The sequence below is a fragment of the Cydia splendana genome, chromosome 12 (assembly GCF_910591565.1).
Source record: "Cydia splendana chromosome 12, ilCydSple1.2, whole genome shotgun sequence".
In the NCBI taxonomy this organism is placed as follows: Eukaryota; Metazoa; Arthropoda; class Insecta; order Lepidoptera; family Tortricidae; genus Cydia; species Cydia splendana.
In genome coordinates this window covers 244,796-262,202 of record NC_085971.1, presented here as the reverse complement: position 1 = coordinate 262,202, position 17,407 = coordinate 244,796, and the positions used below count along the sequence as shown (strand labels likewise).

Genomic DNA, 17,407 nt, shown 5'->3' with positions numbered 1-17,407 from the left:
GGGTGGTAAAATAGATTTTTTTGGTATTAAATTTTATTAAATCTGGTGATCAGTTAAATAGCAGCCAAAACAAACCTCTGATAAATTTTGTCTTTTCTATCAAGCAGACATCGTCGGTGCGAATAAAAAAATCGCCATGTATTTTTAAGCTACTTTTCAAGATATAATGCTTACTTTACCTATAATGCTATAAAGTGCAACATAGGTACCTGATACTAGTTCCGAATGGTTAAATTTCTTTAGAATAAACATATTATTATATAATATAGCATAGTACTAGATATAAGATTGTATTTAAGTATGTTACCTGTTAACAAATATTCCATCGGCGTCACAGTTATCTGACCAGTTTTGAGCCTTGTTGCAATGAGATAAAGCCTAACGACCGGTCAGGTAAGTGTATTGCTGATAGTACCTATACTTATGCGTTACACAGTAGATTAAGGAAGATTGTTGAGTGCTACCGTTCGCCAACAAACTGTCATGCAGTTTGGCGAAAAAATATGTTTAATGGATTACTGTGTATTTTTTATTGAGTAAAAAAAAAAAAGACAAAAAAACTGTTTATTTTCCTGTTTATAATATATTTGTTGCACCTGTATTTTTTTTCTGGTAGATCAATGCTTTTTTACATGATACTTATGAAGAAAATAAACAGTTATTTTCGTAAATTTTTACAATATAAATTATTTTAACCAGAATTTTGCTACATAGCGACTTAAATTTGGTTCAATTAAAATCGTCACGTGTAAAGTTTACACATAGCGATTTGTTGCCAAAGTAACGTAGCACGAGAAATGATACACAGCGGATTTTAGGGTGAATGTCGGGTAATCCACTCTACAATAAATCGCCACGTGGAACATTATCGCCATCACCCTCGACGGAAAACAAGGCATTTAATTTCGTTATGTGCTAAAAAAATCACATATCTATTTTTTTGTAGGTACAAATGTTGTTAGTTAATTTCAAAACTAATAAAGTTATAAAAAAATATTTATATGGGTCGACGGGAAATTGAAAAGGAATTAAAATATGCCAAATCAAAAATCGTTAAAAAAACACATAGCGATTATTTTATTCGCACCGACGAAATGTTAAAATGACGGATAGGGACAAACGTTTATCTACGGTGTGTTAGATTTGACAAACGTTTATATACATAGTTGACGTTTACGCCCTTTCATTCTAAAGACGTATTTTCACGTAGAGTCCGCCCACATGCTACAATTAGTTGCCTCTGATTCGCTTAATTTAGTCTCGTCGGCACCAAAAGACCTGAAGAGAGTGACGATATGACGCTTATAAGACTTTTAGCTTTATAAAGTAAATGTTAGTTGATTTTGTCACTTTATTATAGTTCACGATGATGATGACTCAGTATGGAATTATTGAGGTAACACGTTCTGTTATAAAACTTATAAACATTTTATTGAGCTTTAATTAATAACACCTACACGCTAATTCTTATCGCTTCTTTTATTGGTTGCATGATTGACAATGGTTTCTGGAGGCTATGTGCCACATTTGTTTTTTTAATACTTTTCGCGTTTGTATCGATATATCTACACCGTAGAAAGACGCGCAGGTGACGCGTGCGTGTATCGATGCAAACGCACGCAAGGCAAACAAAGTGCTCCGAGGAATGAAAAACTCGCTGTCGACGCTGTGTGCTCGCTGTAGAGCAGCGGTCGGCAACCTTTTAGCAGCCAAGGGCCACATAGTAGCTAACGAAGTTGACGCGAGCCGCACTTTGGTAATATTTGTGACTTTAGCAGTCATTGTCGTTTGTCAATATTACATACAAAATAGCCAGGGAGGCTCGCGGTCCGCAAGTGAGAGGGCCTCCGGTTGCCGACCGCTGCTGTAGAGTGTAGACGGTGCAGCGTTAAAAAAGCGCGGTGTACATAGGCCCTTAATATTTTTTCAAGAAACTCGGCGAGATTAGTATTTAATGAGTATGATATGGGTATATTATACATCTTATAGTTAATTAACATGCAACGGGTTTCTTTACAGAGATATGATGCATTATAATTATTACATATTAGTGCAAATCATGTCTTTCCCATCACGGAACAATGATATTATTATTAAGTTATAATAATATCGTCAAAGCACGTTTAATAAAGAAAACATGCGCGAAATGGATGATCAGTTTAGCCGAAGATTTACAACGTTCGGACAGTTCTATTGCCGTGCCCATAACTGGCCTCGGCCATTGTCACGAATCTGTTCAATAATAGGCACGAGGAGTTATGGACGTTCCGCTATGGGGAGTTCATTAAAGGACCTGCTATGTGATTTAGAGTTGGTAAGATGTAGGAACTCGAGCCTTATATGAGTAGGTAATAAGTGATAATAACAAATGATGAATTAGAAGAACTGTCTGAGTTTGAACTTTATAATTTCAATCCGAGGCTAGTAATGATGTGAAATATTGACAAGTGTTTTGAGAGTTTCTGGAATGTCATTATCAAACGCAGGAATATCATGATTTAGAAATATTTTCAGCCGCTAAGGCTTGTCGTTTATGAGTCTTTTTATATTGAAAAGATTCGAGTCTTTAATAGTACTTTTATAGTAATAAACACACAAATAAATGGCCTTATTACCAGGAGCCAAACCCGGGACCTCCTGCTTCTAAGGCAGGGTCACTACCGATTAGGAGGTTGGAGGAGGCAGCTATAACGCGGTAACAAATGGCGGAGTATCGGAGTTTCACGCTTAGTGCAGACAATGGACGAGTGCATTTAATATTTGTAATCCGAGCTCCATTTCGGGCGAGTTTATGGTTTGCTTCGATTTATTGCGAGAGGATTATATATTCATGAGGATTTTAGGGGTTTAATGATTTCATGAATTAAGATGGATTTATGTTTTACTATTGAATTGAATCTTGAATCTAGGTAGACTAATTTTAACTTATGGCTATAATAGTCACCTCAAACTCGTGTCTGGGCCTCCGGTCGATATGTTTTAGCAACAAGATCATGAAGTATAAAAGTTGCGATGTCAATGTTGTCAGATGTTGCGGTTGTCTTTTGTCTCTCAAAATGTCGTACAATTAATGTGCAATATCACTTGTATGTTATGTATATTAAATATGGATGAATTTAATTAATGTAATAATTGCAGATTAATATTGAATTACTCTAATCTAAGTTTGTATTTTTCGCCAATAGTACCATAATGCATGTGACCTATTAGTTAATTACTTAATCCTCTAACGCGTTTACGCTCAATTGCTAAATCGCTGCACCCCGACAGCTGTAAACCCATTTAACTTATTTAAAACGTACAAGGCGACTTATGTTCTTATCCCTTTGATATAAGGTTTAAAATAACATGTTTGTGGAAGTAAAGTGAGCAGGAGCAAGTCCTCTATTCCCATTAAGTGCACACGCGAAAGCGAGTCCGCTTTTCGGATGAACCAAAAAAACATGACCAGGGGCGGACCCCATCCCCTTGCCCCTCCGTCTACTCAAAAAAAGTATTTTTTCTTTAATAAAATATTCGAGTTTCTACAGAAAACTTTCGATCATAAACCCTGCACATACAATCCTTTTTTGGGCAGTTGTGTAAAGGTGCCGCACCGCAGTAGAGCAAACCTGCGCGACACGGTAACATTATACCTAGTTACTTACTGTTGCACTATGTTCCTCCACAGTTGCTTCACAAAAGTTAACTGCACCTTTTGAAAACACGTTAAACAGCATTATTCAAGAGCGCACTTATTCCTGGTGCTCAACGCTTAACTCGGCCATGTAGTGCTGCAAGCGTTCGTAACAAAAGCGTGCGCGTGCGCCGGTCATCAATTAAGTCCAATTAGAGCAACGCTTTGAAGCGCCGCCCGACGGCTTCTGTATTCACCACGCATGCTACGCAAACTTATACAATTGTAAAGGTACTTTAATCTCAATGTCAATAAAGTTTCTTTTTTAACACAAATCTTTAATGTACAATTGTCAACTACAAATTTTTCTACATGTACTCGTACTCTTGTTTTGGACCTAAAAATACATGCGTAAGTACCAACTTTCAGCCTTCTTACTGATGTTCGAAGCTAAAAACCCTATGAGCTATGTAGCTCAACCGGTAATCTAAACAAAGCCGCCTGAACAATGACGAACGATCAAGATTAGATGTTATCACGGAGATCAAACCTTTCCGGGCATCGCTCCGAACCGGGAGCCCTCTAATAATCTCTCCCAATCTCCTAAACTTGTCAATTGACAACCATAGATTTCTATCTATGGAGGGTTCTCCCTCCAAATCTCGAATCTTGTCAATTGACAACCTATAAGATACAATACTCCAAATCTGTATACTTGTTAATTGACAAGTGACAGAGACTGACATTCCTATCTTTTGCGTGTAGCTTTTATCTTGAGATTTGTACCAAATTGGGCCTGAATAGCGGAATTCCGAAATATCTGAATATCGGACCAATTATTACGATATTGCCATCGGAATCCAACATAACCAAAATCGGAAAGTCCCCACCACTTGCTAAAGCTACCATGTTGCCAGCTATATAGTGTTATTTTACCAACTATCCCTGGATTAATTGGGGTGTCGTAATAATATTGCCACAGTAAATTATTATTTAACGTATGCGCCGGCGCTTGGTAAGCCGCAAGAGTAACATTACCAAAACCCTTGTCAATCTTCCCGGTATCGCGGTATCAGGACCGTTTTAGACAGTCTTCGCATTGATTGGAGGTCGCTATATTCGATCACACATCAGAGCGGAGTGCGGTATCGGTGTGATAACCGGGTAACACCCTTGTCACTCATCCCTGTTTTAAAGTCATTATCAATGCAGCGGAATGCAGCGTCGTAAACACTACTTAACTACGTCGTAAATAAATATACACGTTGCTCTGAAATCGCTGTTTTGTAATCTCCTGAGACCCAGAAGCACTGTGTTTTGTTTTTGAAAGCTTGGTCATAAAATCTCAGAAAATATTGTGGAATATGTACAAAAACTTGTACGAGGGGTCTCAAGAGCCTGTCATTTTAATTAAGTTTGTTATGCTTATTTCCATAAATTGGAGAGTCAATAATAAACGCAAAGTATCTGGTAATCTACGAGGGTAAACAGTAATTTAGCAAATATATAACTTAAAATCGAGGGAAGACCTTTTTCTCAGAGCTGAAGCCACCCGAAGGCCAAGAAAAGGCCTCTGGGCTTCCACCCTAACCTAACCTTTTAAAAGCAAATAAAAATGGCTACAAATATAATGACCACCAAAAAATACTTTGGTACCCTAAATAAAAAAATCATGCTTACCAAAAAAAATTACTGAACACCAAAATAATAAGGCCTAAAATTACAAAAGTACCACCGTTTTAATTACGACTGCACTTCAAATTGTATTCGAATACCAAATATATTGAATGATCACCAAAAATCAAATGATCACCAAATCTTGAAGACCAAATTAATGCGATATTTTCACCTAAATAAACCACTATGATTACCAAAAAATGTATACATATTACCAAATAAAGTAAAATGATGCCAAAATTACTAGCCCCTCCCGCTCAACCCCTCGTACCCCGCACCGCATACCTACCTAACCTAACCTACTCTTCTAGTAGCATACTGAAATGCTACTAGAATAGTAGGTTAGGTTAGGTTTGAACTGCGACTCTTACAGAAAAGAAATGCTACTAGAAAAGTGAGTTAGGTTAGGTTTGAACTGCGACCCTTACAGAAAAGAAATACTACTAGAAAAGTGGGTTAGGTTAGGTTTGAACTGCGACCCTTACAGAAAAGAAATGCTACTAGAAAAGTGGGTTAGGTCAGGTTTAAACTGCGACCCTTACAGAAACGAAATGCTACTAGAAAAGTGGGTTAGGTTAGGTTTGAACTGCGACCCATACAGAAACGAAATTCTACTAGAAAAGTGGGTTAGATTAGGTTTGAACTGCGACCCATACAGAAACGAAATGCTACTAGAAAAGTGGGTTAGGTTAGGTTTGAACTGCAACCCATACAGAAACGAAATGCTACTAGAAAAGTGAGTTAGATTAGGTTTGAAATGCGACCCTTACAGAAACGAAATGATACTAGAAAAGTGGGTTAGGTTAGGTTTGAACTGCGACCCATACAGAAAAGAAATGCTACTAGAAAAGTGGGTTAGGTTAGGTTAGAAAAAGATGATGAAGTGGATTAATTAATTTAATAGGATAACGATATATTAAATATTTGCACATTTTTAATTAAAATGTGGTTACAATTTTGGTGGTCATTTAAGTACTATTTTTGGGTTTACAATGATTATTTTGGAGTCATTTGCTTTAACACGATAGCAAGATTTAAAAATTTGGTTAGAATTTTACATTAAAATGGAGTTCTAATTTTGGTGGTCATTTACTATTTTTGGGTTTACAATGATTCTTTTGGTGTCATTTTATTTAATAGGATAGCAAGATGTAAAAATTTGGTTATCATTTCACATTAAAATGGGGTTTGAAATTTGGTAATCATTTACAATTTTTGGGTTAATAATGATTAATTTGGTGTCATTTCCTTTAATAGGATAGTAAAATGTGATAAAATTGGTAATCATTTCACATTAAAATGGTGTTATAATTTTGGTGATCGTTTATTATTTTAGGGTGGTAAAGTAGATTTTTTTGGTATTAAATTTTATTAAATCTGGTGATCAGTTAAATAGCAGCCAATAAAAATTGCATTTTATTTACAATCACCACATATCCCGACAATTTCTAAGAATGCAAAATAAAATTGATTCAGAATGTTCCCAGAAACTGACTACCTGCCATGTCATGCTGTAACTAATTACAAGTCAAATTAACCCCGGTTTCTAAACAACCATTGACAATTGATAATCACATAAGTTCTAGGAAGTGCAATTATTAGGATAATCGTCTTGATTATGCAATTGCATAGGTACCTTCAACTTGTTCGTCGACACAATATGCACCCATGGTAGGTTAATTGCTTACATTTCTTGGATACATATCATAAAATCTAGTCATTCGTTGACATACCGTAAAGTAAAAACACTCAACTATAGGTACTTGGTGCAAAATTTTTAAATTACGGTTAAACCTAACTTAAACTTCATGTAGGTGTGATTGTTATTAGAATAACGGCAAGGAGAACATTGGTGTTCATACACATAATTGAACTTGTAGACCATAGTTGTAATACTGGCCTATAGTTGAGTAGTTTTACAGTATCAGTACCTACTAATTGACTGTTCTCGGACCAGTTCGTAAGCCGAGCCAGGCGTGGCTCACTCCGCGATTTCATCGCTTTGCTACAGGTAGCTAAAAGTACATCCGTTCCACACCAATTTTGATGGCTAGCCATAAGCCGTGCGTGGCGCTGTCGCCACCTAATAGCGGCCATATCTGTCCTGATCGTAACAGAGGCGTTTTGTTACAGAGTGAGTCTTCTGTACCTAGTACTATTATTTATTCTGTGGCCGAGCGCGCTATTAGGTACTATTCAGTGATTTACTGGTACTACTGGTGTTTTCAAAACACCCATTGATAATCGCAATTATTGTCTAGGAAGTTTATTAGTATAATCGCTTTAATTACTTATGCAGATACCTACTTTGTTTGCGGCACGATATGCGCCGATGGTATATTTCTTAATTGCTCATTGCGTTATCGGGGCTATTTCCAACATTTATAATAAGCATTATCATAACAATAACAGGCTAGTAACTCGCGCTGTCCGCGATAACGTCTCGTTCCTCAGTCGGATGCTGTTCTTGAGAGCAAACAGTTTTATTTTCCTCTTGAAGATCGGTGTGAAGTGTCAGTGTTCTATTTTTATGTCGATAAGTGTGTGTATGCGTTGAAGAAGATACATTGTTAAGGTAATTTGTATTTTTATTAACTGATGGAGAAAAGGAGTGATGTTTTAATTTTCGCTGACTTATCTGTTTTCTTGATCTGTCTGACTGATGATTTGCATTATATTAGGGGCTGTCCATATTGACGATTTTTGACTCCCCCCCCCTAAAATCATCCAAAAATCATGCTTCGAATGACCCCGTTTCCTCCTACGCCATGCTACCATCATCCGATGTCCAGACACCCCCCCCCCCCCCCCCCCCCCTAATTTGAAATGACGTAATTTATGAATAGCCCCTTATATCAGCAAGCAACATTTTGTCATTAAAAATTGGAGCCTCGAGCTAGATTCAAACTCGTGTCGTTTTGGACCACCGGTCTAGTCGAGTGATTTGGGACACCAGTGCCTTTAATATTGTTTCTGTTCTTCCAATACTGTACTATAATATGAGATTCCTAGAAGCTTTCATAATGATTGTCACTGTGACAAGGTGAAGAAATGATAGGTACATACTTAAATGAAATGCTTCCATAAGACGCGTAAGACAAAGAAAGAAGTGATGGAAATATTCATCGAGGTCGAGCAAACTTCAAACAACAGAAGAGCTTGGTTAGAGACTAGAAAGACAAGACGTTGTTCCTGAAGGTCAAATATCAGACAAGTGTAGAGATTCCTTACTACAGATCTTACACCGTCAAGTCGTCTATATCCTACGCTTACGATAAACTCTACCTTAACATTGAAAGCAAATTTCGTACTCGCTTTTTATAAACACTGATACTTTGTGCCAGTGATTGATGGATCCAGTAATGGGCATATGTTTGTGTGCCAGTAATGGTCATTTATTTTTGAGCCATATAATTAGCCTATTGTTGCCTCCAATGGTTTACCCAAGTTATTTTTGAGCGCACCGCGGCGCAATGATCGTTTTTAGGATTCCGTTATCTACACAGATATTTTACAAGGAATGTTTGGTTAAAAGGCGGGTTAAGAGATAAATTATTTTTTGAAAGTACTGCCATTTCGTTCAGGTCCTTATTATTGTAGGGGATATTATTAAAGAGGATAGTAGAGATAAAAACTATGTATGGTAAGGTAATAATTTCATCGTCCCTATCAAGTCGGTGCAGACATCATACAAGGATTCAAATTACTTAAAAAATATCTGACAAATTATTCAACAAGTATGCGGCAATTCGAGTATCCTAACAATTTTGCCTTAACCTTTTGGACGCCAATGACCGATATATCCGCACCGCAGGTTCAACGCCAAAGACTGATTAATCGGTCACAGACCACAGAGCAACATAGACCGACGTGCATATGCATAAAGTTCAATTTCTGTTTTGACACTTCGATGACGTGGCGTCCGGATGACAGCTTATGTGTTTGACACGGCGTCGAAAAGGTTAAGACTCAATTTATTTTATAGTAACTATTTCATAACAATCTTTCATAGTGCCTTATTAGTTATTCGTATTGTCCGACACACAACAGAGTTGTTAGGTACGGAATCCTCCACCGTCCGTGTCCCGACATACGTACACCTGATTCTTTTTACGGGTCGTGTGCGTCTCAATTTCTTACCACCATCTATTAATCATACCTCGTTGGACCAAGGACGATGTGACTTGTAAAGTTGTACTGCAAGCCGCAGGTGGCATTGGCTTTCATTACTTACTACTGCGTTGGTAATGATCAGTAGCGATATTCCATATTGTGAATCTTGTGGCAAAGTTTTGCCATTTGACAACTTCAACCTTTTGTACCAATTCAGTATGAGTAAGGTATTCTGGCATTTATTTTATTGCAATTAATGAGTATGGGGAGGAGGAGGAGGATGTTTTACAGGAACCCTTCCTATAAAATTGTATATCTAAATCCTAAATGGTAATAAGGGAAAATTAAGAAAACATAGCCTAGAACTTGTTTTTTAGGAGCCGCGAGGTTTATTTTTAGAATTGATAGTCGTTTATCCATATCCTTCATTCTGCAAAAAAATATTGTTAAAGGGATAAATAGATAAAATGTTCGTCATGAGCTGTTATTAAAAAAAGTCAAATTAGCGTGTAGCCGTTTTTGCTAGTCTATTTCTACGGTAGGTACCCTCAAATGATGTACGAGCAGTAGAAGTTACTGTATTACTCACTTTATTGCTTTGCCGAGAACGACGCGACGTTAACTTTTAGTTTTATTATAATTTATTGCGGATCGTTTATCAGTGGGGAGGTCGTTATGTTTCTTTCTGTAGCGTTAAGGGAGAACGGAGATATTTGTTAAGTATTCTGTGAAAAAACTGAAAGATAATAACTGGATCCCGAGATCATATCATATAATAACAATGAAAAGCGCCTAACTATTGTATTGACCTACCTGTAAAACAACATAATTATTTAGAGTGGATTTGAATTTTTCCAGCCTTTTTGGTTTTTGTCGAACAACCTTTAAGAGAATAAGTGGACGACCGCCTCTCCGTACAAACGTAGGTAGTCCGAGTTTTCTTTCCTGGATATTGATATTATGGGAAACATTTTTATACAATTTATTGTACAGGGTGTCTGGCTGGAAATTTATTTTTTTAAATTAAATTAAAAAAAAAAGTAAAAAACAGTGCCAAATGTCAGTTACGTCATTCGAACCACCGACTGTGCGGATTTGTTAGCCACAATGCCCCGATGGTCAGAAGTGCATCGTGCGTTCGTTATCGAGTCGTTCTTTAAAGGTGGCGATTCTTACGTTGTCGCTCGTCGACAGTTTTGTGCACACTTCAATATTCGACGAATGAGTGATGGACCAAGCGTCAATTTAATTCGTTCTTGGGTTAAGAAGTTCCGTGCAACTGGTTCCGCTATGAACAGACCTCGCCCAGGGCATACCCGGACTTCAAGGACCCCCGCAAACATTGAACTCGTTGAAAGAAGTTTACGTGAAAATCCCCGACTTTCGATACGCAAAAGGGCAGCCTCATTAGGACTTGTTAGAGCAACTGTCCATGAAATTTTGAAAAAAGACTTAAAGTTTCATGCCTTTAAAATTCAAATCGTCCAGGAATTGAAGGAAAATGACTTTGTGTTACGCAAACAGTTTAGCGAAATAATGTTGCAAAGATTTCGTACCGTAAATTCGATTTTTTGGAGTGACGAGGCTCATTTTCACTTAAACGGTCATGTTAATAAACAAAACTGTCGTTACTGGTCTCCAAGAACACACAATCCACGAATGAAACATCAAAAACCGCTGCATTGCCCCAGAGTAACTGTGTGGTGTGCTTTGTCAACGCATGGGATTATCGGACCATTTTTCTTTGAAAATGCCCGGGGACAAGCGACAAATGTCAATAGCGAAAATTATGCAAGAATGATTACGGATTACTTCTTACCGAATCTGCGAGCACATCCATCGTTCTCATCGCACACGTGGTTCCAACAGGATGGGGCAACCCCACATACGGCTAGAGCTTCAATGGATTTATTACGGCAAGCTTTCCCTGGAAAACTAATCAGTCGGTTTGGGGACATCCCATGGCCACCGCGGTCGCCTGATTTGACCCCGATGGATTTTTTCTTATGGGGCTATCTCAAAGAAAGAGTTTATAACAACAATCCGCGTACTGTTGAGGCCCTAAAAGAAAACATTGGTAATGAAATCCGCAACATTCGACCAAATTTGCTTCAGAGTGTGGCGAGAAACACGAGGCTTCGCTTCGATCAATGTCGACAACTCGATGGAAAACATTTGGATAACATTATTTTTAAAAAATAAAATCCGCATCATACCTTAAACTGCGGATGTAATTAATAAATATATATACACAATAATACGATTTTTATTTAATATTGAAATTATAAATCTGCAGCCAGACACCCTGTATATTAACCATAGCTATGCCTCTTCGTTTCTTTGTTTTGCATTTTTTTGAGTTAGGAGCGTAAAACAAATTCTATACTTTATAAAACATCAAACATCCTAACTCTTGTAAAAATTAAAAGATCGAACTAAATCAGACGAAGGGGCATTCGGCCCTTCGTCTGATTTTGTAAAATCGTAAAATATCTTTACGCTATTTGATGTAGTAGTAGTAGTAGTAGTAAACTCTTTATTGTACAAAAAGACATATTAAAAATAACATACAATTGATGTACATATATTAAATGGTTAATGGTTAATATACGTCAAATAGCGTAAAGATATTTTCTTTAATGTTGATATCCAAAGAGGAAAATGAGGACTACGTTTGCATGGAGGAGCGGTCGTCCCCTTTCGTCTTAACAAATTGAATAACGTTTTAGTTATGTATAACCACAAACCACCAACCTGAGCATATCTACTTTACATTTGAGCATACAATCAAGAGTTTATCATCGCAAAACCCATAGCGAATATTAAGTAATACCTATAAGTACTAGGTATCTATTAAATTTATAAGCGTCGGTACTTTACTCATCGCAATGTGAAAGTATTCCACTAAAACAAGTATTTAATATATTCTCCATATCTCCAAATGCAAATTAAACATCAAACCTATTGATACCGCAATGGAATCCATCATTTCTTGCTACTTGTGAGGTCTAACAACATTTTTTGCGCTCGAATAGTAATTAAAGTGGTAATTTATCATCGATAAATATGTAAACGATTAGGTACCGCATATACCGCAATTTATTAAAACTTGTAACATGCAAACTTTAGGTATGGGTACGTCTCTATAACGTGCCAATAAAATAATAATTTTAGAATAAGTATTGTTAATCGCTGATGCCAAGAAGAATGTTAGATACCTCCTTTATACAATTATGATGTTTACAAATAAATATAATAATCAAGTAAATTATTAGTTATTTAGGCACTTACTTACATTAAGTCCTAGAGAACAGTGGTTCTAAAGCCAACGTTTTCATCATTGTTACCCCCGTGACCTGTTTGGGAGACGAAAACTCAACAATCATTCGACAAACACGAATCAGGTGCACTTGAGCAATCTACTTAAACACACTTTACATGTTTATGGCAATTGACCTGTCGTTACGATAAAAACTTAATCTACTCTGTCATTAAAGCGTCTAGTGATATATCAGCAGCAGCAGCACTAATATCACACAGTAATCTCATGTAAGCAACGAACTAGACATGTAAGTACTTACCATCGTCCACACTACTGTTAACTGACAGTTTACATCGTATTGCCAAAACATAAAGTTCACCAATGGTGGAATTTTTTTAAAAGTGGTATTACTTAGATCTACTACTAATGTGAGGTGATTGGTAATAAAGTTGCGGAGTGATTTCCCAGATGGAAGATGTTTCGCCCCATAAACCATAAACAAGGAGCTTCAAACACAAATTAGAACAAACAACACAAGATTCGTTTCATGAAGCCACGTCTTCAGACAACCACTCCGTAGCTGACCACAATTGCTTGAGTTAAACGGTATACCTACGATAGAGGCAAAGCAGTAAAACACGTTATTGCACAGAACAAGAACATAAAATTTGTTTATTAATAGGTGAGCTATGTATTCGCGAAAATCGATAAGTAGTTAATATGAGTCATAAACTACTTAGGCATTGTCGCTTATCGTGTTACCTTGGCTAATAAACATCCTGATAGGGATGATACTATACTCGTACATACACATCGTCTTGACTATTTTTTTTATTTTGACTCATTTGGTTTAACACAAAATTCTGGAATTCCATCAAGTGAAATCAATCATTAGGTGAAAAGTTACTTGTGTCAGGAGACATCGCAATTCCATTAGAGAATGGGGTACAAACCATGAAAATGTAGTTATTTCTATCTCCGCAGTTTTTATCCCTGACGGAAGAAGAGCGGTGTTGTTAAATGGCTCCCCAACCCAACTGATGAAAGTGATGAACCGATTGGAGTGCGTTTTGCGTACAGTAATAGTTTCAACTCACTCGCTTGAAGCTGGCGTTTGTCCTATAATATTTATTATTTCCTTTATTCAATTAGGGTCTTAGGTTAGGATTTTACAATGTAGAGTATAAAAGTAAAATATAAAAACACTTACAAAACATAACAAAAATTTATAAACACATTATAAAAACCTAACATAGGGTGCCGTCGGTAGCGGGGCAGGGGCCAAGCTGCCGGTGGTCAGGGCCGCAGAGTGAGGAGCGGGGTCTGCCAACTCCCCGATTTGTTTTCGGGCTCCCACTCTGTAGCGATTTTGCCCGACAACTCATTCGGCATTCGGCAGACGTGACCAGCCCAGTCCCATTTTAGCTTGGCCGCCTTCCGAGCTACATCGACGATTTGAGTTTTGGAGCGCAACGTGGTGTTTCGGACTCGATCCACTAATTTGACACCTAATATGCTACGCTCCATAACTCGTTGGCAAACCCCGAGTTGGGACTATTATTGTTTGGTTTATTTATTTATATAATTATTTCCATTGTTTCTTCTCAAATTGCCAGATCTAAAACAATAAAATGATATTTATTTACGAGATTAATTGTCCTATAAATCTAAGGTTTCACAATTATTGATAATTAGGTACCTAGTTTGTCAGTAATTGTTTAGCAAAGACGTCAATGGATTTGTACGGGCAGTACATTTTATTACGATCAATATTGAGCTATGAATAGTGGACGATTCGTAATTTATGATCATTAAACAATCCACATACGTACAAACGGAATCGTTTATGGTTATTTACTTTGTGGCTTTACTATAACTATTTATGGGTTTTTAGGTGGTTTGGGGTAATTTCAAACCTTCTATTTTTCATCTTTTTTTGTGTCGTTAGAATGACAACTTTCTGTCAATGTATAAATTTCAAATTTGATTGACTTTAGGAACTGTCTTCCTGCAACTTGTCTTGTCATATTTTATTACTTGGAAATGTAGTTAAAGTTTTTTAAACTTTGTTATTTATTACATAATATTCGGCGCTTATAACCGTCACCTTTCTCTCGTTATTAAGAATAGGAATCATATAGACAGCTGTTAGTTAGACTAGTTAGAGAATCACTGTTCGTCATGAAGGAAGCTGAAGACGTTAAAAATATTCGTTTTAAATATTTTTTAATTGAATTTTTTATTATGAAATGTTTGACGATCAGTCGATCATGATGAGAAGAGAAACATAATTTTGACATTGAAGCAAACTTTTATCATGAAATATAAAAATCTAATCTAATCTAACCGGCAACGAATAAAAGTCATTTAAATTTTATTTACCCACTGATATTTGTCGAAATCACCTCAAATCACTTATTTGATCAGTGTCAGTACTCCATGTAGTAGAATATAAGTAACACGCATCACTAGCGGGTGACCGCTAAACACGTATTTGCGTAAAATCCCTCACAACACTCATGTTTACATACAAAGTGGACTTGGGACTATATAACTCGTATCAATTCAATAATAATTACTATAGTTTACTAATTTCTTTATCGCGTAATTAAGTGTTGCATTATCTGTAGTTTCGGTGTCAAGTTATTAATAAATAAGATTGTAGTTAAAAGTGATAATAATGGTTGCCATGAATGTTAAAAGTTTGTGTATTTGTGTGTTGGTTTGTGTGAAGAGGTAGGTTATTTTTCATTCATCTAACGTCTAACATCTAAGTATTTTTTGGGGTCTTACGAGGTGTATCGTTATGGAAGGAAAATCTAGTACAGGGTTGGTAGTCGTGGTTCGATCCCAGGCTCGTGCCAATACGTTTCTCAGAATGAAAGTACAAAGAATCATTCTAGCCCGGATCTTTTCCGATAAAAATATAGTCCCATCCAGAAATTTAATACCTTTACCTACATAAGATGCATGCATGCAAAACTTCATGCTTTTCCGAATGATTCTCTACTTTGATCTAACAAGTTAAGAGCCCGGAATATTCGATATCTGTTGCTTTTTGGTGACGTAAAACATTGTGAGGAGAGCTGCATATAGTTATCCGTTAAGGAATTCTGAGGTGTATGTAGTCGCCAATCCGCATCTCGAGTGGGGACTATACCTAGTCCTAATATGTATACATATGCTTGGAATGGGTATTAAAAGGGTAAAGAACAGTCTACGGTCTTTTAAGTACCAACTTAAACTTACAGTCAAGTAGTTGACTTTATCTATGATTAGTTTTATTTGCCTTCTTGAGCTTACCGTGGGACTTAAGTAGTCATGCAATTTGTGTAAGAATGTCCGTATAATATTTATTTATTTATTTTTATTGTTTGGTCTATTTTTTTATTATTTCCTATATACACTTATGATATTTTGTGTGAATTTGTGCTGTGTTCAGTAAATACATATTGCTGCCGACGCTTATGATCAACGATGATGACGAGTATTAGCTATAAGATGATTAAATTGCTCTGATCTCGTCAAATTTATTTGATAATATTACACTATCACATTTTGTTATATCAAATTCGGTGCAGTCTGCTTAGACGGACTCTAATATAATGGTTCCAACGGAACCCAATAAAAGTCGGTAGTCTATGATTATTAAATATTATTAAACAAATTAGCCCAACAACTACCTATAACAAACAAATTTTGAGGAATTGTAATGGGGCTGGCAACTGTTAAAGTTTTTTTATAGATGTCACCAGCATAGGGTTTTACCTGTCTCTAGTTTTGTTCTATGGGATTTGGCTTAAAGAAGAATTTGTCACTTTTCGTACGAGGGTATTAAAAACCTAATGCTGCCGCCATCGCCGCCTGTAAAAAACTTCGACCGGTCAACCCCTTTACCGTGAACTAAGAGTCCTTAAACGATTGCAGCGCCATTTAAGCTTAGTTTTTCGCGTTTAACCTCATTGGGCTTACAAATTCTCACAAAAAATTCAGTTAAAACTCAAATAATCGTGTGTGGGCGATGTAAATGAGTGTGGTAGCCGCGTCACCCGCGCGACCCCGCCGCCGCCGCCCTGCATACATTACCTGCCTACTGAACTGAGCGTCACTCGACGGCGCTGTCATTGTCTACGATATACTCGTACACCTACATAATACCAGCTTTCTGTGTTAACATGGGGATTTAGATTTATTTTGACAGATTTTGACTTGATGTCGTATTAAATATGTGGATAGCATATCGTTTAGAAAAAAACGTTTACAGTACAAATGGTCCTATTTTCCCGTACTAGTGCGTAAAATAGCACTTTTCGTGCGATGTCAAAAGTTTAAAGGGCCATATGTACTGTAAAACGTTGTACGATACACGTGCGAATAGGTAATTCGCAACTTCCTCTTTTCCGCACTTGTATCGTAAATAACTATTAGCGTTTAACGCGCCAACCGCGATTATGCGTCGGCAGAAAAGTTAGCTCTACCTGAGATATCGCACACCAGTCCCACACACGATTTGATACAGATTTAAGGAAAAGGCAAACGTGTGGATGTTAGTATTAGATTCGATAGGAGAGTTGAAGTACTTAAATCATAACAATGATGTTTGTACCTAGACAGCTACTTATTGCATAAAAAGGTAGTGAATGAGCATATGGGTGAAGTGAATGAGATGTAAGTTCATGATATTTACCTACGCTAAATACTAGTAACTCTTCAGTACTACTTTGCAGGCTAGGCTGGCT

General features: G+C 36.9%; 1 protein-coding gene across 3 annotated transcripts in view; it reads left to right on the top strand.

The window, feature by feature from the left end:
- Positions 1-17,407, top strand: part of LOC134795318 (protein N-terminal asparagine amidohydrolase) — a 97,436-nt gene that overhangs the window by 69,072 nt on the left and 10,957 nt on the right. Inside the window, exon 1 of one of the 3 annotated variants that reach the window (XM_063767137.1) lies at positions 7,599-7,868. The exons of 1 other annotated variant lie outside the window; for it this stretch is intronic. Coding sequence is in view for 1 of the 2 variants with exons in the window: in XM_063767135.1 (XP_063623205.1) it covers positions 15,349-15,404 (56 nt within the window). In the remaining variant the exon portion in view is untranslated. Of the gene's footprint in view, positions 1-7,598; positions 7,869-15,176; positions 15,405-17,407 lie in introns of those variants that run through there. One more of the 3 variants, XM_063767135.1, reaches the window with a different exon arrangement.